This window comes from Myxocyprinus asiaticus, chromosome 26 (assembly GCF_019703515.2).
Source record: "Myxocyprinus asiaticus isolate MX2 ecotype Aquarium Trade chromosome 26, UBuf_Myxa_2, whole genome shotgun sequence".
NCBI lineage: Eukaryota > Metazoa > Chordata > Actinopteri > Cypriniformes > Catostomidae > Myxocyprinus > Myxocyprinus asiaticus.
This window is the reverse complement of record NC_059369.1, coordinates 13,351,405-13,374,144: the sequence shown is the minus strand read 5'-3', so window position 1 is coordinate 13,374,144 and position 22,740 is coordinate 13,351,405. Positions and strand designations below refer to the sequence as shown.

Sequence of the window (22,740 nt, the reverse complement as noted above, 5' to 3'; positions counted from 1 at the left end):
TCTCCAGCAAGCTGAGAGCATAAGTCAATTCAATATTTCTATAATATTTTTATAGTTTTTGGGGCCTAGATTTTATTTTAGTTATGCCATTTGAACACGAACAAGTGTAATCATTTAGTAAAATTATAATATTCATTTCATTTTAATTATTCCAAACAAAGGCTAAATTTAAAGTTCAGGTTTTTGGTTTTGTGGCCGGACAAGAATTTTAATTTTGTGCTTTACTACAGTTTATCAGTGTTCAAATAAAAAGTCATTCATTGCAGGCTTATATTTCTGTTCTTGAAAGTTTAAGGAAGACTAAAAGGACACATTTGTCAAGACACTCAGTCAAGGGTGTTAATTGTGAGAACTGCAGTTTCCTTTGATACAATTCAGTTCCTTCACATCTGTGCTGAATTCAGAGAAGTAAAGGTTGGTTGGTCATCTTTTTCTGGGTTTCTGTTCAGTGTCATGAAAAACTACTCAAGGTAAACTATCACATTTCTCTTGAATTGCAAATCATTTAAATGTGAATTGTTACAATTAAGACAAATGGGCAAAAAATGAGAGATGCTTTTAATGCTGCACATTTAGAGCTGTAAAAGACCTAATGGCTTTTATTAATTCCATAATTTGATAGCGGTTGTTTTATGCATTTTTGTATGTTTAAGCCAGGTCAGATACTGCCTGCATTAGGCCGTGTGTCCACCAAAGCGTTTTGTGCCAGCTGAAAATGCCAGGTGCTCTTCTGAAAATGCCCAGCTGGCAGCGCTTTGGAGGCGCAGCGTTTTTTTCGCTTTGGTATGATACGGAATATCTGTGGAAGTAATGTTTTGCAAGTGCCTAATTTCACAGATAGTTTGTGTTATCAACAAGTACTGAATGTAAAAATGTCGGCACAAGGAAGAGTACTTGCTCTGGATGAAGGGAAGACTGAAGCATTGTTTTTCATATTCCGGGAATATCATCTAGTACAGACATGAATACTCAGAGACCAGCAAACTTCTCCATTGTTGTTCAGTCATTGTTCAAGTAGGATGTGACGATTGGTCGGTGTGGTATTTGTCCCGCCCCTCCTCCACTGTGATTGGACGGCTGGGTAGAAAGCGCTGCGTTACACCCAAAGTTGAACATTTTTCAACTCTCAGCGACCAGAAATAACGCCAAGCGACCCTGTACCGCTGCACGGTGCTCCCATTGCAAACAATTGAAAAAATAAAAAATAAAAAACAAAAAAAATAAAAATACGCTGGCCTCAGGAAAAAAAGCTTTAGTAGTCACACGGCCTTAGATCTAGTACAATAGCTGGACTTTTCTTTGAGTGAGGAGCTGTTAATTTTATTAGTGAAACAGAGAAAACGCACCACACGTTGATTAGATCTCTTCAAAGATTACAAGGTTTAAGAGTTTTATAAGCAACCCCCGAAAAGGCATGAGGTTTGTACATTTAAAACAATTGTTAATTAAAATGAGCATCTTTGTGAAATGTTGATGCACTTTTTTGCAAGTAAAGTCGTGGTATACAAGGTTAAGATTATAAAACAGAAAGATAATTCATAATTGATTTAAAATGGATCATATTTGTATTGTTGCATGCATCAAACATAAAAATGTATGGGGTTTTTTGTAAAGTAAAATGTATGGTGTATGTTAATAGCAAAGTAACGATTCAGCCTTACTATTTGATAGAAATGAGTTTTAATGTGTACATTTTTGTGTTGTGTTTTTTTTTTTTTGCCTATGTTATTTAGCTCTTACGATGTTTTGCTGGAGTTATACGGTGAATTGTAGGAGTTTAAGGTGATTTTACAAAAGTAAAAGGAGTTTTCAAGGATCCTATAAACTCAAATAAATCATCTTAAAATCATCAGTCAAGTCTCGGCCATCATTCGGGCGGGTCTGCTACAATCTGTGTTACTGAGCTGCTGATCATTTCTGAACACACAGATCACCTCTGGTGACTCAGAATGCTTGCAGTGGAATTTCTTGTGTTCAGCACCCTATCAGGTTGCTCTTTTTATACACTAATAAAGACAGATATTCATATTACCTTTGAAGGAACAGTTCACCCAAAAATTCTGTCATTATTCACTCACCCTCGTGTCATTTCAAACCTGTATGTGTTTCTAATGTTCAGAACAATAGGAGAAATTTTGAATGATGTAGTTGTCGCTCTATTTGCAGTTTCGAATGGGGACTGGAGCTTTCCAGCTTCAAAAAGGATCCAAAACACTGTAAACGTATCATAATGTAAAAGTGCTCCATACGTGCACTATGCCATATATTTTGTCTTCTATCGAGATTATCGGATAGCTTTGTATGACGAACAATGTTTTTTTTTTTCATAACAGAATTTTAAAAAATTGGCAAACTATTTAATATTTAAATAAGCCAAAATTATTTTGTTCGACTGAAATTGAACAACTCTGTTCGAAAAAATTTTTAACAGATCTTTATGTACGTTTTACATGCACATTTAAAGTCTGGTTGCAGTCAGGCTAAAAAAAGTTTTTTTTTTTTTAATGCTATGTAAAAACATTTATTTATTTTTTTCAGAACTGATTTTTTTTTTTTTTTTTTTTTCATTTTTGGGTGATATATTCCTATAAGATTTTTAAAAAATTGTGAAATGACCACAGTTTTTGTGTAACGATTACATTAGCTAATTTGTTTTCCAGTTGCTTGGTGTCATTCGGACATCTTGGTGTCAGTCCCTCAAACCCTGAACACCACTAACGGTCTCTGCCTTATGATTCCCTGCCTATTCACCGTTCCAAAGGAGAAAGAGGAAATGCTTGACAATTCCACAGTACTGACATGGAGAAGAGGATCTCTGTGGACCATCTATGATACAGCTCATTTCAATGCCACACACCGTCAGCTAGAGCCTCTGACTGAGGTGGTGGGTGACCTACAAAAGAAAAACTGCACTTCTGTCATGAGGAATCTCAACAGCCTGCATTCAGACCGTTATTTCTTCAGGCTTCAAACTAAACACTTTATTTGGACTGAAACAAAAGCTGTACTGATAACTGTGTCAGGTAAGGGAAAGAATGTGGATCAATAAGCAGGCTACAGATTAAAGACCTGTTACTTATAGTGCGTTCCAGACAACTCAGAATTCTCCCACCTACAACTTAACCACTGGAATGGCACACAAAGTTGGACATCTGACTTGTGAAGTTGGGGCAGATTTTTTTTTTTTTTTTTTTTATTTATTTATTTATTTTTTTCCTTTTTCTCCCAATTTGGAATGCCCAATTCCCAATGTGCTCTAAGTCCTCATGGTCGCATAGTGATTCGCCTCAGTCTGGGTGGCGGAGGACGAATCCCAGTTGCCTCCGCGTCTGAGACAATCAACCCGCGCATCTTATCACGTATAGCGCGTGTGGAGGCTTCACGCCATCCACCGCGGCAACCACGCTCAATTCACCATGCGCCCCACCAAGAACAAACCACATTATAGCGACCACGAGGAGGTTACCCCATGTGACTCTACCCTCCCTAGCAACCGGGCCAATTTGGTTGCTTAGGAGACCTGGCTGGAGTCACTCAGCACGCCCTGGGATTCGAACTAGCGAACTCCAGGGGTGGTAGCCAGCGTATTTTACCACTGAGCTACCCAGGCCCCAAAGTTGGGGCAGATTGATCAACCCCAACCTCAGTCAGTATGTTTATAGTACATGCACTATAAAAGTTTAATGTCGTTCAGACCAAAACAATAATCTGTCTTTAAAAAGTAATTTAAATGCTTTAGTCTCACTGAAATCAAATATATTAGTCAGATTTTTGCAAAGTTAGACTAACAGATCTTCATGTAAGTTTACATGCACGTTAAAAGTTAGATCAGGGGTCAGGAACCTTTTTTCACTAAGGAGCCAATTTCTTAAATTTTTGGTTGATGCATTTTTTTTTTTTTAAAGTGCCATAGCACAAACTAATAATTTATTATTTTCATAAAATAAAATTTTTATATTAAAACAAACAAATCTGCAAAAATTAATAGGTAATATGTTGCAATATGGAATTGATTACACATGTTTGTGCGAGTCTTTGTAAAATTACTTAATTTTACAATTGTTCGTGAAATATTTAACATCCCTTTTGGTCTGGGCAATATGTAAAAAATATTTTAATAATAATCGCCTTTAAAATATCACGATATCCGATTATATCGACAACCCCCTGCCAAGGGTCGGTGAATATTTTCATATTCAAATTGCTCTTAAACGAAAATAGCAATAAAATAATGAAGTGATTAAAAAATATTTTATATAACCACCTCCCCAAATCCAAACATTTACTGTCTCAAACGATCCATTTGCTATCATGCAAGCATCCATCATCGACACCAGGTGAAAAATTACTAATAGCCTACAAATTAAGAACAATTATAAATGTAAAGATAATTATAATAATAATCATAATAAATAAGCCTAATAAATTCCCTTGTGTTCCCAAAAAATGCTGCCAAATGTGTGTTCTTATCAAATGTATTTGTATTGCGTTTTGGTAATACAGTTAATGCTGCCTAAAGAAAAGAAAATAGAACTCAGTTTATTACTTTATGATTTAATCACCTTCGTCTTTGTTTCTTTAATACAAAGATACCTGTATACATTACTGAACCTGCAGAGTTGCGTTCACAATGTGTAAGAGTGAACTGCTCCATGGAAATAAAGCAAACTAAACTCACAGCACCTCACAAGATGATCAGAGATCATTTGCAGCATTCTCATAGACTACATTATTCTTGCAAACAGTCTTCAGTCGAATGAAACAAAGAAAAAGGAGTGATAACTCTTTACATGAGCTTGTTCCATGAGACAGGGTCCCGCTGCAAGTCTCTGAACAAACAGCGAATCACTCCGAGACATCTTACAGATCACCCGCCTGTTGCGGGTAGATGAGCAAAATTACTCGTGCATGAAATACCTGCATTTGGAGGAGGAGCTTGCGAACTGGATTGGGCCTCGTCTCATTTGGAGTGTGGCGGGTGCTATTTCACACCCTGGGCGCATATAAAAAAAATAATGAACGTTCATAAAATCGCTCATCGAAAATGCTCTTAACAGCTAAGATCAATAGTTATTGGCAAATGAGGCCCAGAACTCATGCATGTTTATGTCTTGGAGAAGCACTTTCATTTCACTCATTGAACAGCAGAGCTCACTGTGCACATACACTACCGGTCAAAAGTTTTGAAACACTTACTCATTCTTTATTTTATATATATATATATATATATATATATATATATATATATATATATATATATATATATATATATACACTATATTGCCAAAAGTATTCGCTCACCCATCCAAATAATTGAATTCAGGTGTTCCAATCACTTCCATGGCCACAGGTGTATAAAATGAAGCACCTAGGCATGCAGACTGCTTCTACAAACATTTGTGAAAGAATGGGCCGCTCTCAGGAGCTCAGTGAATTCCAGCGTGGTACTGTGATAGGATGCCACCTGTGCAACAAGTCCAGTCGTGAAATTTCCTCACTACTAAATATTCCACAGTCAACTGTCAGTGGTATTATAACAAAGTGGAAGCGATTGGGAATGACAGCAACTCAGCCACGAAGTGGTAGGCCACGTAAAATGACAGAGCGGGGTCAGCGGATGCTGAGGCGCATAGTGCGCAGAGGTCGCCAACTTTCTGCAGAGTCAATCGCTACAGACCTCCAAAGTTCATGTGGCCTTCAGATTAGCTCAAGAACAGTGCGTAGAGAGCTTCATGGAATGGGTTTCTATGGCCGAGCAGCTGCATCCAAGCCATACATCACCAAGTGCAATGCAAAGCGTCGGATGCAGTGGTGTAAAGCATGCCACCACTGGACTCTAGAGCAGTGGAGACGCATTCTCTGGAGTGACGAATCACGCTTCTTTTTCTGGCAATCTGATGGACGAGTCTGGGTTTGGCAGTTGCCAGGAGAACGGTACTTGTCTGACTGCATTGTGCCAACTGTGAAGTTTGGTGGTGGGGGATTATGGTGTGGGGTTGTTTTTCAGGAGCTGGGCTTGGCCCCTTAGTTCCAGTGAAAGGAACTCTGAATGCTTCAGCATACCAAGAGATTTTGGACAATTCCATGCTCCCAACTTTGTGGGAACAGTTTGGGGATGGCCCCTTCCTGTTCCAACATGACTGCGCACCAGTGCACAAAGCAAGGTCCATAAAGACATGGATGAGCGAGTTTGGTGTGGAAGAACTTGACTGGCCTGCACAGAGTCCTGACCTCAACCCGATAGAGCACCTTTGGGATGAATTAGGGCGAAGACTGCGAGCCAGGCCTTCTCAACCAACATCAGTGTCTGACCTCACAAATGCGCTTCTGGAAGAATGGTCAAAAATTCCCGTAAACACACTACTAAACCTTGTGGAAAGCCTTCCCAGAAGAGTTGAAGCTGTTATAGCTGCAAAGGGTGGGCCGACGTCATATTAAACCCTATGGATTAGGAATGGGATGTCACTTAAGTTCATATGCGTCTAAAGGCAGATGAGCCAATACTTTTGGCAATATAGTGTATATATATATATATTTATTTATTTATTTTTTTTTTTTCACATTTAGAATAATAGTAAAGTCATCAAAACTATGGAATAACATAAATGGAACTATGGGAATTATGTTGTGACTAAACAAAATCCAAAATAAATCAAAACTGTGTTATATTTTAGCATCTTCAAAGTAGTCACCCTTTGCCTAGAATTTGCAGACATGTACTCTTGACATTTTCTCAACCAACTTCTTGAGGTATCACCCTGGGATGCTTTTTTAAACAGTATTGAAGGAGTTCCCATCTATATGCTGGGCACTTATTGGCTGCTTTTCTTTATTATTTGGTCCAAGTCATCAATTTCAAAATGTGTTTTTTTTATTTTTTTTATTATTATTACATTTTAGTTTTATAATGAAATAAATTAATATGGTGGCACAATTATATGTTTATCTACAAAACTAATTTCAAACATTTAAGCATACGCCTTCAGATCAAAAGATTTTTAAGATCATGAGAAACATTTCAGTCAAGTGTTTCAAAACTTTTGACCTGTAGTGTATATCAAATCAGACATGCATCGGTGGCTTTTCCTTCGTCTGTTCTTCAAAATATAATCACACATGTTTCGTCAAACGTGCATCTTTGTGTCTAATTTCTTGTCATATCACTCTGAAAAGTCTTACAGGTCGCCCTCCACAGTGGCTGGTATACTCTGCATGAAAAATCCACATTTGGCGGGTGTTCATTTCAAACCTTGTTCATCAGGAGTTGGCTTTACGACAAATTCAGAAGAAAGGAAATCAAAACAGTGTCATTGACTTAAAGCATTGCAATTGCACCCACACTTTCTGCAGAAAAAATTCTCTCTAGAAAGTTTTAAACAATCATGTGTTGGTGAATGGTGTGACACTAGGCGAGCCACTTGATTTTTAACAAAGAGCCACTTGTGGCTTGCGAGCCATAGGTTCCCGACCCCTGAGTTAGATATTCAGTCGGACTAAAACAATAATTTGTCTTTTTAAAATGTCATATTAATGCTTTATTCCACCTAAAATTGTACAAGTCCAATTTTTGCAAAGTCAGACTAACAGACCTAGGCAAATAGATTGAAGCTCGATTTCCTCCAATATGTACTATACATGTTAATCGGAACCGCAATTTGCCTCGCTGTTGTGTGCATGCTCTGAGGTGGCGCAAGACCTGTATTTAACACGTCCACACCTGATGTCCTTCAAATATTCGATTATTGGTGTCATGTTTACTTGGACAGAAAAATGAAGACTGTAGCTAGACTACTCAAAAACTCGCTGTGGCTTGATTGTAACAGCGCATGTAAACATACTGAGTGAGCTGCATCATTTGATGTCATTTTCAAGATGGTGGCGACTAACGTATATCTTAGCAGGCATAAAGTTTGATTAATTATAATGTAAATTATACCTTAATATTTGCTTTTTGCTGGCTGTTTGTTAAAGCGAACGCAAGTATTTCGCTTTCATGACTTTTATGTTTTTGCATAATTGGCATCAAAACACAATTTTCCAGTAGTCATGGTGACATCTTGTAGTGTGTACATTTGACCTTGGTGTATGATGGACTGGAACGCTTTGAGGTGGGAAGTGGGCAATTTTAGTAGCCACAGTCCACAAAAAAAAAGCTATCTAAATCGGCCCTAAACAACTTTCAAATGAGCACTTCTTGATCAGAAAAATCTGCAAAGTGGACCAGAATTTATGCTGATGAGCAAATGTGAGACTACTTATTAAATAGTAAATGCTTATTTTCACACTAATGTTTCTACAAATAAATGGCATTTTACTTAGTTCTCCTCTCATTTTTCCAAAAGTTTCCATGCCTGAGCCGACTGTGATGGTGCCAGTACTCAAGGAAGGTGAGCAGGTGAATCTGACCTGCACTGTTCCAGCTCCTTGCCCCAGTCACTCTCCAAATGTAACTTGGGTTCCTGCATTAGGTGGTAACATAACACGGGAAACACGGCTGAATGCTGATGGGACTTTGAGTCTTTTTGACATTTTGCAATTTGTCCCCTCATTTCACCATCATGAGCTGAAAGTGAGCTGTGTTTCCATTAATCCTCTACACAGAGAGGACAAACCACTGCTCAGCCGCAAGACCATCATCCTCCATGTGCAATGTGAGTTATTAACCCAACAAGTTTTGCATCAAACTTCTCATTCTTGTAGTCTTAATTGTCCCTTTTCTACCGACGGGGTGTTGGTCCGATCTGGAACCATTATGGTTATTTTCACCAAAGAAAAGGCAGACCTGGGCCACTAGGCCAATAAAATTGGCTCTGCACGAGCCACTAAAACCTGATGGTCTTGAACCAAGAGCCACTAACGTCAGAGGCTGGGGGCAGGAAAGTGTCCACACCAAAAAAAGTTTTCAAAACAACAACTCAGTCTGGGAAGACTGATTAACATAAAACAAAACTAGATCACTGACATTCATCTCCTTAAAGTAATTTACACTAAACATTCGATTCGGCCATACGAGTCAAGTTGATGAACATTCCATTCCTGTCAACAGGATCACATGGGAAATCAACATGCTGCTTCCGAATGTTCATGTACCCTGAAATCAATCCCATTCTGTCACATTACTGACAAGTGCCGCCCCCATTTCCTGGATTACTGACAAGCGGTAATCTCTGGCTTTGTTCACACTGCAGGAAAAATAAGATTTTTCCTCAAATCAGATTTTTTTGAGTGACTGTTCAAACTGCAAGTTATATGTGGCAAGATCAGATTTTTTTCTGTTCAGACTACAGTCGTTTGGTATGATAATGCAGCAAACTTGCGTATATTCACCATGCATGAGGTTATGGGATGCCTTTTATCTTGGGGTCCTGTATTTTAACAGAGAGCGAAACATCCCTTATTGAAGGCTTTGTGTCCTGTTTTAAAGCATAAAAATTTCGGACGATGAGACGAGGACCTGCGTCCTATGATAAAATGCTCAAGTGTCCCAAATGACATTCGATACTTTATCGTGTTGTGGTTTCTCACAACCGGTATGGGTTACTGTACCTTAGCTCATATATTTGGGTAAGTTAAGACAATATCTGTTATTATAAGAGGTTTTAAGTGCTTTGCGTGCCCTGTAACATATAAATGACATATGGGTGTTTCATTCAGAAGCGATGATCTCTATGCCCTGTTCTCTAAAGACTTTACCTTCCACTGTGAGTGTTTTGAAGGGCTGAAATGTGTAATACAGGCTGAACTCACTTTTGAAGTCATTATTATTGAAAATTCTGTTTGTAATGATCCTACTGCGTGGCCATCATTATTGTATTAAATTCGAAGTGCCCTGTGAAGGCATTAATAATGCCGTTTGGAGTGCAGTATGTTTTCTCGTCGCAAAACCTGACGTATAACAACCGTCGTGCACAGCAAATGACGAAAAAAACCGCATGAAATCCGATCTGACCGTTCAGACTGAGATGCATTAAGAAAAATCTGATTTTAATAGGATTCCAAACCACCTACGAATGTGGTTGGATGAGGCTTATAAAAATGTGTTATTGTCCTGTTCAGATTACAAAAACCTAAACGGATTTGAGTGACAGCATCCAAAAAAATTCTATTTTTTTCTGCATGTGTGAATATAGCCAGATCTGAGACAGCATCCAAAAAAATCTAAACTAGCCGCAAACTTGCCACATATTTGCTGCAAATGAGCTTGTGATTCACCGCAAATGTTTGCCATATGTTTGCAACTCTTCACCACTAGTGGTAAACTTACAGCAAACCTTTGGCAACAATGGACAATCCGCAAGTTTGCCACAAAGCACATTTGCATCAGTGCCGAATTTGCCATGAACTCTCATGCACTATTTGTCGCTCTAAAATTTTATTCTTACTCCACTGATGTTAAGGGTTTGGGTTAGGGATGGGCATTTTGGTCATTTTGTCTACTTGAGTACTCTGACTAATTAATGGAGTACTTGTCGAGTACTTGAGGGACAATAACATGTACGTAACTGTATATATAATAACATGTCTGACAAACGTCTTTGGCTGCTGAATTGCCTCTTGTTGTTCCAGTGTATCGTCTATTCATTTTTATAGGCTGTTATAAAATAATCTGTTACAAAATGTACAAAAGATTGCATAATCAAAATATAATGCATCATATTTTGTCATTATGTGAAGATTCGCTGCCCAACTCAATGAAAGAATGGATACAACGTGCGTATGTCTGTTCTTCCTTCAGGTTACCGTAGTATTCTTAGTAAGAGCGCACCAGTTTTTTTAGTGACTGTCTGAACCGACTATTTTCAAATCGCTTTCAGTTTTGAAGACGCCACATTCTGTTCCATTTAGTTGAGCTCTGTCTAGCTGTTCGAAACACACGCCTACTGTATATGCGTTGAGTCCTTTGCCACACACGCCTGGTGTGTGTGTCTCCAAGTGTTCGCTCCTGTGGGAAAGCCACAGTGCTCCGTATTGTTGCTGTGATGATTCATGAAGCATTCCATTCAACTCGGAGAGCCTGAATTTCCACATTTCATCTGGGGAAAGTGCACTTCTAACTTGGAAACTTGTGTGGAAATCTTCAAAATCTTCAATTTCATCGAGATGCAGGTGTGTGTTACTTCACGCTGACATGTCCCCACCCAGGGCAGTTTACAGTCAGTGACAAACATTCACTTTTACTGAATAATATCCATTTAGAAATCAAAGTTCTTACATTAAATGATATTAAAATGTGTTTAGCAAATGTTTTGCAAAGACAGGTGTTCAAAACACAGTTAATTACACTCTTTTGATTATCGTACCGATAGCATTGCTTTGTCGTATATCAGTTTCGTTGCTATGAGATGTCTCTGACAATCAATGTTCCCCTCAAAATCACAATGTAATCAATCTCAACATTAAAAATAAGCTCCCTCTTTGACACGTTTATATTTAGATGTCAGGTAATTGTCACTGAATTTCGAATTAAGTGAAAAGTCACATCATGCGTGATCACCATCGATCATCGTTTTCATGATTGATCTTGGCTGCCACTCTGAGTACCCGAGTACTCGTGCCCATCCCTAATTTGGGTTAGGCGGTAGAGTTAATAAATATGAATTCCTGTTTACTGTATTACATCATTTAGAACTAAAAGTAGCTTTTGGTGCCAACCTGTAGACATTTCAAACTGGTCAACAACACTTCCTGCTTTCGGCCACTGAGGGCAGTGGTTCCCATTTTGGTGAGAACAGACGAATTTCAGCAGCAGAACTTTTGATCTATTGTTGCAAAATTCAGTTTGATCAGTCGGTCTATGCACACTGTTGAATTGCACAGAGGCTCCAGCCTCTCCTGAAGAATTAAGAAATTCTGAACGGTGCATCAAAAGCAGATTGTGGTGGCATAAAGCTGTGAATCAAATTACTCTTGATCCTTGTAACACTATTAACAAACACAGTGATGTTCTATGTTTCTTTGTGGGCAGGTTGTGTAGTATCAGTGTCAGTAGGGTTGGGGAGTAATGGAATACATGTAACAGGATTACGTTTTTAAAATTCAAAATATAAGTAACTGTATTCCACTACAGTTACAATTTAAATCATTGGTAATTAGAATACAGTTACATTCAAAAAGTATTTTGATTACTGAAGAGATTACTTTGCATTTTATTGTCATTTGTTTCATTTAATATTTAGTCCTTTCAGATGGAAAACATTTATACATATAAATGATGCGATCCAAAGTGCATTTGAACAGCGGTGAAACACTTTCTTATGATGTGTTACATTCATACGAGCAGACAGAGAAGTAAGTTTGAAGTAAGTTTGGAGCAGAAGAAATAGAAATAAACCTTGTGTAAATGGTCAGCTTTACGCTAAGCTAAAATGCTGTTTCTAGCCATTTTACATGCACATGTTACCAGGCACAATCATATTTTTTATCAAGAAAATTCACAGTGGACCATAATTTTTTTTTTCTAGTAAGACCTTTGATATTAGGGGAAAAATCGTATTCTTGATGATAATTTTTGTATTGTTTTCCTGTAAAAATATCTAAAAATCCTTAAGATCAATTTGATTTATCTTGTTTTAGAAACGACACTGCATAAGATATTTAGGTTTTTCCAAGAATGTATTTTTAACATGTATTTTGTCTTACTGTACTGGCAGAGTTTTTATAGTCAAGTAAAAAAATCTACCAGTGCTGAAGAAGTAATCCAAAGTATTTAGAATACATTACTGACCTTGAGTAATCTAACAGAATATGTTACAAATTACATCAATTACATTTTACAGCATGTATTCTGTAATCTGTAGTGGAATACATTTCAAAAGTAACCCTCCCAACCCTGGGTGTCAGATCATCATTTGGCTCCCACGTCAGTAAAAACACAGGCCATTTCTGAGAGAGGTTCACAGATCCTCTGGTCCAGCACCAGCTTTGGCTCAAGAACCAGCACTATTTTGTTGGAAAAGGCGTATCTGAAAAACACCCTCTGTTTCTTCTGATCATCACAGATCCTCCCAAGAAAACTTGGATCTCTCTAACGGGTTGGGTCAGGCTTGGCAATAATTTGACCCTCATGTGTTTAAGTAATGCCAACCCTCCAGCATCCCACAGGTGGTTCAGGCAATGGGCAGGTAAAGAGGAAGAACTGGGCATTACTGCACAAGTCATTTCCTTCACTGCGACCCATGAGAATAGTGGAGAATACATTTGTGAGGCGCAGAATCTACTGGGAGGAATGAACTCCACAAAGCTACTGATCGATTTGCCAGGTCAGTTTGACAAATTCTCTGCTTGAGACTGAAATTTCACATCCTTATTTTACCGGAGTAGTCTGTGTTGAGGCATTTCAAGCAGTGTTGCCATATCTGCAACTTGGTCTGACAAAACAACTCCAAATTCAATGACTTGTCTCACCAAAGTAAGCTTCAAGGGTTAGTTTGCCCAAAAATGAAAACTCTTGTCATCATTTACTTACCCTCAAGTTGTTCAAAACCCATCCAAAAAATGCAACCCATATCTGCCCAAATTGCAGCATTATCACACTTCTCTTTGCAATAAGCAACAAAACGTTTTGCTATGTTTACTATGCTCTCTGGTTTTTGCAGGCATATACTTCATTGCATTGCTCCCAATTTTGGCAGCGCTCTTGTTGCTTATGTTTGCAGTCATCCTTTACCTGATTTATAGAAGGTAGGGTTTCACAAAATTATTTATAAGATATAAAAATATTTGATTGATTGTTTGAAATAAATGAGAATATTTTTTATTTTGGTATATGCAGGTGCAAAGGATCAAATATACATGTAAGTATCTTTTCTGCCATGGTAAATCCTTCACGAAGTCATTTGGATCAACTTTATTTCTCCATTGCTATGAAAGGGGTCATATTTTTTATTTCATTTTTTTGAGGTCCACTGATAATTTTATAATTTTAGTTTTTCATGATGAAAACCTTCTCTCTGAGTGATACAATTAAATGGTCCATATTTCCTGCTGGGTCTTTCCTGCTATATAAGAAATGCCCCCTTTGCACTTTGTGAAACAAGTAAAACTAGCTGGGTTTCCATACAAATGTTTCACATTTTTAAGCGCATTTCTAAAAATTAAAAAACATTAAAATTAGCAACACAACATTAACCTACAGCACCCTGTTTTGCGGGCTAATGCTATTGTGTGGTCACTTACAGGAATAGTTAACCCAAAAATGAAAATAATCTCATCATTTACTCATCCAAGATGTTTATGACTCTCTTCTGCTGAACACAAAGATTTTTAGAAGAATATCTCAGCTCTGTAGGTCCATACAAGTGAATGTATACAAAACAAAATTGAAGGTCTAAAAAGCACATGAAGGCAGCATAAAATTAATCAAGTGGTTAAAGGGATAGTTTGCCCAAAAATGAAAATTCTCTCATTATTTACTCACCCTCATGATATACCAGATGTATATATGACTTTCTATCTCAGCTCAGTAGTTCCTTAAAATGCAAGTGGATGGTAATTTCTCTTTTGAAGCTCCAAAAATCACAGAGAGTCAGTATAAAACTTTTTTAACTCTAAATCATGCTTCCGGTCTGAAGCAGCATGTGCGTGTGACGTAATTGCATTGGCATTTGAAACACATGAGAACTGAGACACATGCGTCACAGCCGGAAGAGCAGCACTGTTTACAAGTGAGGAGGAACGCCGTACTGTAGCTTTGTTGGTTTTGGTTTAGATCTGTATTTATCAGTTGTTTTTTTTTCAAAATGCTTCATATGTGTGCTTACCCTGGATGTCTCAACCAAGTGGAGATCATGAGATTACCTCTGCATCATGGCAACGTGAATACGTCATATGAGAGACGGCTTGAACTCCACCCTTTCATGAATCTTACCAGAAGCTTTTGATTATAGTAAAAAGTACTTGATATTGTTGATATTTTTTCGCACCAAAAGTGATCGTATTGCTTTAGAAAACATTAACTACTGGAGTTGTATGGATGACGTTTATGCTGACTGCCTGTGATTTTTGGAGCTTCAAAAAAGAAATCAATATCCACTTGCATTTTAAGGACCTACTGAGCTAAGATATTTTTTTTCAAATGTGTTCTGGTGAATAAAGAATGTCATACACATCTGGGATATCATGAGGGTGAGTAAATAATGAGAGAATTTTCATTTTTGCGTGCACTATCCCTTTAAATCCATGCCTTCAGAAGCAATATGATAGGTGTGGGTAAGAAACTGATCAATATATAAGTCCTTTTTACTAAAAATTCTCCTCAATGCCCAGTAGGGGGCAATATGCACAAAGAATGTGAATCGCCAAAAACAAAAGAAGAATCTGAAAGTGGAGATCTATAGTAAAAAAGGACAAATATTTATCTGTGTCACCCACACTTATCATATTGTTTCTGAAGATATGGATTTAAACACTGGAGTCATTTGGATTACTTTTATGCTTTCTTTGTGTGCTTTTGGGGCTTTAGAGTCCTGGTCATGATTCACTTAATTGTATGGACCAACAGAGCTGAGATATTCTTCTAAAACTTCAAGATGGCACCATGGATGACCGCCTCGCTGTAGAGCGCTCCAATTCTTTTGTAGTTTTGGTTTGTTTGTCCTGTGTTTGGTAAACATTTTCCAATCAGTTTTAACAGGGACGAACTGCTGAACATTCGGCAGCATATACCAGACAATCTTTTCCTGGTTTTTGTCTATTCGGATGCTTTGCTGGACATTTTAGTTGGAGGCGCAGCTGTGCTATTTAAGAGACGCAGGCGAGGGAGACGAGCAGGCGCGCTAGTCAAACTCCGTCGGCACAGATTTTGAACAGCCCTGCCAAGCATTCATCTAGCGAATCTCCGCTCCCTAACAAAACGGACGAACTACATCTCACCCGTACAAACAAGGACTTTTCAACCTCTGCTGCCTTGTGCTTCACAGAAACCTGGCTGAGTGAATCCATTCTGGACAGCACATAACATTTGCCGGGCTTCCAGCAATTTAGAGCGGATCGCATCACAGAATTAACGGGGAAAACGAGAGGAGGTGGAACATGCTTTACACCAGTGAAGGTTGGTGTACAGATGTAACAACGTTAAAGAAGATGTGCCGTCTTATTTTGGAAGTGCTCTTTATTAACTGTAAACCTTTCTACTCGCTGCGGGAGTTTTATTCGTTTATTCTGGTGAGTGTTTATACCCCGCCACATGCGTGCGTGAGCGCCGCGCTGCAACAGCTGGCTGATCAAATCACAGACACGGAACAACAATACCCGGACTCAGTTATTACAATTCTTGGGGATTTTAACAAAACAAACATTACTTGCCCAACCAGAGACAGAAATATACTGGATCATTGCTACACAACAATAAAGGATGCGTATCGCTCTGTCCCTAGAGCAGCTTTGGAACTATCTGATCACTGTCTGGTTCATCTTCTTCCAACCTATAGACAGAAACTAAAATCTGCTAAGCCTGTAGTAAATACTGTAAAGAGATGGACCACTAAAGTAGAGCTGGAACTGCAAGCCTGCTTTGACTGCACTGATTGGAGTGTTTTTGAGGATGCAGACACCAATCTGGACGAGGTCACAGATACTGTTACATCATATATCAGTTTTTGTAAGGATATATACATTCCTACTAGGACTTAATGTTCAACAGCAACAATCCATGGTTTACAGGCAGCTTCATCAGGCCAAAGAGGATGCTTACAGAAGCTGGAATAAACTATTGTACAATCAGGCCAGGTACACACTGAATAAGGAAATCAGAGTGGCTAAAAGAAGATACTCTGAGAAGCTGAAAGACAAGTTTTCAGCTAATGACCCTGCATCAGTGCAGAGCAGCCTGAAAGACATTACTAACTTCAAGAGACCTTCCCCCAACACTGTAGGGAACCAACAACTGGCTGATAACTTGAATGTGTTCTACTATAGATTTGAAAGGCACAATCTCACACCCCACACCTGCTCTGACCTTCGCTACACACAAACACCAACACCTCCTGCAACCCCCTCCTACCCCCTCCTGCTACTCAACCTGCACTTAAGATCTGTGAAGAAGAGGTGTGCCGTGTTTTCTGAAAACAAAAGACAAGGAAAGCACAGGGCCCAGATGGTGTTTCACCCATGTGTCTTAGATCCTGTGCTAACCAGCTAGCCCCCATCTTCACACTGATCTTCAATAGATTACTGGAGCAGTGTGAAGTCCCATGCTGCTTCAAACGCTCAATCATCATTCCTGCCCCAAAGAAACCAAAAATTACAGACTTAATTACTACAGACCCATCGCCCTGACGTCTGTGGTCATGAAATCATTTGAGAGACTGGCGTTGGCCCACCTGAAGGACATCACTGGACCCTTTCTAGATCCCCTTCAATTTGCTTATCAAGCAAACAGGTCTGTGGAGGATGCAGTCAATATGGGATTGCATCATATCCTGCAACATCTGGACAGACCAGGGACATATGCAAGGATCCTTTTTGTGGACTTCAGTTTGGCTTTCAACACCATCATCCCAGCTGTTCTTCAGACTAAATTACACCAACTTTCTGTTCCCACATCTATCTGTCAGTGAATTACCAGCTTTCAGACGGACAGGCAGCAGCTTATGAGACAGGGGAAATTCACTTTCAGCACCTGTATAATCAGCACTGGTGCCCCCCAGGGATGTGTGCTCTCCCTAATACTCTTCTCCCTGTACACAAATGACTGCACCGCCAAGGACCCCTCTGTCAAGCTCCTGAAGTTTGCAGATGACACTACTGTCATCGGCCTCATCCAAGATGACGATGAGTCTGCATACAGAAGGGAGGTTGAACAGCTGGCTGTCTGGTGCAATCAAAACAACCTGGAACTGAACACACTCAAAATGGTGGAGATGATTGTGGAACACCCCAACACTGACCCCCCTCACCATTCTAAACAGCACTGTGGCAGCAGTGGAGTCATTCAGGTTCCTGGGCACTACCATCTCACAGGACCTGAAGTGGGAGACCCACATTGACTCCGTTGTTAAATTTTTATCCAACACATCCTGTCTCTTCTGCCACTACACTCCCTTGTACTGTATATAACATTTGTTTTTAAATTTGCTCTACGTATGTGTATGTATATACAGTTGTGCTCAAAAGTTTGCATACCTTGGCAGAAATTGTGAAATTTTGGCATTGATTTTGAAAATATGACTGATCATATGACTGGTCTTTTATTTAAGGATAGTGATCATATGAAGCCATTTATTATCACATAGTTGTTTGGCTCCTTTCTAAATCATAATGGTAACAGAAATCACCCAAATGGCCCTGATCAAAAATGTACATACCCTTGAATGTTTGGCCTTGTTACAGACACATAAGGTGACACACACACAGGTTTAAATGGCAATTAAAGGTTAATTTCCCACGCCTGTGGCTTTTTAAATTGCAATTAGTGTCTGTGTATAAATAGTCAATGAGTTTGTTAGCTCTCACGTGGATGCACTTAGCAGGCTAGATACTGAGCCATGGGAAGCAGAAAAGAACTGTCAAAAGACCTGCGTCACAAGGTAATGGAACTTTATAAAGATGGAAAAGGATATAAAAAGATATCCAAAGCCTTGAAAAAGCCAGTCAGTACTGTTCAATCACTTATTAAGAAGTGGAAAATTCAGGGATCTCTTGATACCAAGCCAAGGTCAGGGAGACCAAGAAAGATTTCAGCCACAACTTCCAGAAGAATTGTTCGGCATACAAAGAAAAACCCACAGGTAACCTCAGGATAAATACAGGTTGCTCTGGAAAAGGACGGTGTGGTTGTTTCAAGGAGCACAATACGACAATACTTGAACAAAAATGAGCTGCATGGTCGAGTTACCAGAAAGAAGCCAATGCCACAAAAAAGCCTGGTTACAATATGCCCACCTTGACACACCTCATAGCTTCTGGCACACTGTAATTTGGAGTGACGAGACCAAAAATAGAGCTTTATGGTCACAACCATAAGTGCTATGTTTGAAGAGGGGTCAACAAGTATTGTGCTCCTTGAAACAACCACACAGTCTTTTTCCAGAGCAGCCTGTATTTCTCCTGAGGTTACCTGTGGGTTTTTCTTTGTATATATATATATATATATACACACACACATACATACACATATACAGGTGCTGGTCATATAATTAGAATATCATCAAAAAGTTGATTTATTTCACTAATTCCATTCAAAAAGTGAAACTTGTATATTATATTCATTCATTACACACAGACTGATATATTTCAAATGTTTCTTTTAATTTTGATGATTATAACTGACAACTAAGGAAAATCCCAAATTCGAGTCGATCAGTAATTTAACAAACAAATAAGTAATAAACATACATATATATATATATATATATATATATATATACATACATACATACATACATATATATATATATATATATATACATACATATGTGTATATGCATATATATATATATATATATATATATATATATATATATATATATATATATATATATATATATACACACATTACTGTGCAAAAGTCTTAGCCACATAAGATGTTTCACAAAAACATTTGTCTTAAGATGGTTATTTATATCTGCTACTTTAGTGTGTCAATAGGAAATATACATTTTATACTCCCAAACATTCCTTTTGCAAATAGAATAGAATAGAAGAACAGGGAGCCCTGCAACAGATGGCATGGCCCTCACAGAGCCCCGCACTGAACATCGGGTCAGTCTGGGATTACACGAAGAGACAGAAGTAATTGAGACAGCCTAAATAAATATATTAGTTTATATATACTTTATTTTCTATTACATTTTTAATAATTTTTTATTATTATCTCTTGTCTTGTTGCTGTATTGTATTGTTGTGCACTGGAAGCTTCTGTCACCAAGACAAATTCCTTGTATGTGTAAGCATACCTGACAATAAAGCTGATTCTCTAAAAATGTTTGTGTTCAGCAGAAGAAAGTCATACACATCTGGAATGGCATGAGGGTAATGTAAGAGTAAATGATGAGAGAATTTTCATTTTGGGGTGAACTATCCCTTTAAGTGTAACAGTATGATATGTCATCGTTTTCAGATATTTTTTTTTTTATGCTAATGCTGTTGTGTTGTGCCTAGTGGATTGTTAGTTCACACACTTCTTAGAATAATCTTAACCATTTAAAACAGCAAGAAAGTTCACAGCTCTTTTATCAATGCATTTCAGGACACGAATGAAAATCTGAATATTTATGCCAATGTGTCTGCAAGCGCAGCAGAAACCCAGCAACTTCAATCAAGGCCATGTGGGGAAAAGGACATGTTCACATTCGATGAGAATGACCCCGATGAAAGCATCTATGCAAACTGTTGAAATGAGGAATGGGACATTTTAAACACTGTCCTTTCAAAGATCAGCCTTGAACAACTGATCCACTATCGGTATTATATTGGTAATGACATTTTTGATAAGCTTGAGCATTTTGTACACAGAACTAATTCTTCTACAATTACATTCAGAATGACAGTGGGGACCACAATTTTCAGTCCAAATTGAGTAAATGGATTTCAAATTCTGTAAAAAGTTTAGATACTCCTACTAGACTTTGATTTGCACACAAAGTAAACAAAACTGTAAATCTGTATTGCGCAGAGTCAAACTTGATCTCCATAGAGTCTTATCCAACACAGGAAATACAGAATAAACGGTGTTCTCAGTTATTGATTTTATTCCCACAGTCTTTGAGTACATACCCACCCAATGATTCTGAAGATATTGAAGGTCACACAGGTCTGGGAATATTAGTTCTCAGTTCTAGTGTGACATGTTATGTTGTGTTTTATTTAGCACAACTTTACTGCATTACATGTCTGTGACCAGCAGATGTCCTCAATGTGCAGTATTTTGAGCACTTTGAAAAAGTGACTCCTTTGCACCTTTCAGAAGGCTTTGTTTGTCCCATCACTTCCAACCATAGTTAAGTTGTTGTGGAAATAAAAACAGGTTGTTACACATTTTGTGAAAGGCGGTACACAAAGATTTTGCTTACATCAGGAAGAAGGAAAATCACAATTCCGTAATATTTCCATATTCTTTTATAATCGTAGGAACCCTGACTGTAAGAAAAGCCCATAGGTTAACAGGTCTGGGACAGAAAAACATTAGGCTACCTGTTTAAAATATAAAATCACTTTTACATAGACAAAAACATGGCTGTGCAACATTCTTAACAGTGTTAAGCAAAATCCTAAACAATGTTAATGAAATAAAGCCCAACCTTGGACAAATTAACAGGCGTTTTTCAAAAGTCCATTTACTCCAATGAAATATTCGGGCTGAATGGAATGGTTTTTGTTTCTTTGTTTTAGGCGAACACAACTATAACCATATATAAGGGAGCTATCATTTATATTTTCAAATTTTTCAGTCTAGCATTTACAATCTCAAGCTACTTTTATTCATTTAGCAGATGCTTTTATTCAAACTTAAGAGTTAAAAGGGAAGAATAAAACACAAGCGATTCATCATAAGGAGACATAACATTACTAGTGTAATTACTAGTAATCTAGGGCCAGTGTCCTGTAAATATATGCTACCTATCAGAATGTGCTACCAATGCTATATTCGCATAGTTTTAGGGTTGGGGTTGGGGTTTGGGGTAGGGTTAGGGCTTAGGACAGCCTCACGCCATATCACACTCTGAAAGTTATGCTGGTATCACATCCTGATAGGTATTATCTGCCTGACAAGATGTGCTACCTAGGTTTTTAACACATTTCATGCTGTTGTAGTACATACCAACAGGTTCTCCTGTGCCTCCCAACATGTGCTACCCATGTTTTAACTTTACATATCACTGTTTTTTACTGCTGGTAGCACATCCTGAGCAGGTAGCACAGATTGTCAGAACACCGGATTCACGAAACGTTCTTAAGCAATTTCTTCATAACTACCATTTTATTCTTAATTTCTAACTTAAGAAAAAAAGTTAAGAATATTTTATATTCCCAAAAAAACATAAGAAAATTCTCACCTTTCTCTTAAGAAAAAAGTTAAGACGCATTAATTTTTTTTTTTAACGTTTTTAAAGGTAAGATGTTTAATGAATTTAGGGCCGAGTTTTTCATGTTGTGTCTGAAGTCACAGTGGGCTGTTTACATAGAAATGTTGTTTTAGACTGTTTTGTGTTTAATTATATTTTAATTTTCAGCTTGTAAACCATGTAAATGTAATCACCAAATTCAAACAATAAATGTTGTTTTGAAGCTTCTTATTGTGGTGACCAATTATGGTAATGGATGCACTACATATAGCGCTCTTTCAGCAATCATTACTGTTCATTGAAACAATAATTATAACATTAGAAAGCGGAGACTTTCTTTCCTGCTCTGGAGCATTTTTATTCTGGGTTACAGATCGCAAACTGATACTGAACCAATCAGCTGTGAGTAAAGTGACATCTCTGATGCAATAAATTCACACACCTTGTATCTCTCAGTCCAAATTAAATGCTTTACAGGGGGAATATATATATTTCATGAATTGATATTTATATATTAAGATTTGATGTATTATTAGACCTGTAAATTAAGTTTAAGAGTCACACAAATAACTCTGAACCCTCAACCAACAATCTTGAATCTTAATACACCCCCAAAAGACATGAGTTATGTCTCCAACTTCTGATTGGTATCGCCAACAGGTGGGTGTGTCTTGAAGACCAAGCCTATATAATCTAGAGGGGGTCAATAAAATCTATGTAAAATCTTAAATTGCATAAG

General features: G+C 38.0%; 1 protein-coding gene across 4 annotated transcripts; it reads left to right on the top strand.

The window, feature by feature from the left end:
* The first annotated feature begins 240 nt into the window (after positions 1-240).
* On the top strand, positions 241-21,583 carry LOC127416962 (sialic acid-binding Ig-like lectin 7). 4 transcript variants are annotated; one of them, XM_051656614.1, is made up of 8 exons: positions 241-470; positions 1,734-1,989; positions 2,661-3,023; positions 8,343-8,651; positions 12,999-13,259; positions 13,596-13,680; positions 13,772-13,793; positions 20,186-21,583. In XM_051656614.1, exons 2-8 carry the CDS (start codon positions 1,950-1,952, stop codon positions 20,330-20,332), a joined length of 1,227 nt encoding a protein of 408 aa, XP_051512574.1. In that variant the 5' UTR covers positions 241-470; positions 1,734-1,949; the 3' UTR covers positions 20,333-21,583. The 4 variants fall into 4 exon arrangements, with proteins under 4 accessions (XP_051512574.1, XP_051512576.1, XP_051512577.1 ...); XM_051656615.1 differs by lacking the exon at positions 241-470 and adding an exon at positions 1,123-1,419; XM_051656616.1 differs by lacking the exon at positions 1,734-1,989.
* Positions 21,584-22,740: the final 1,157 nt, after the last annotated feature.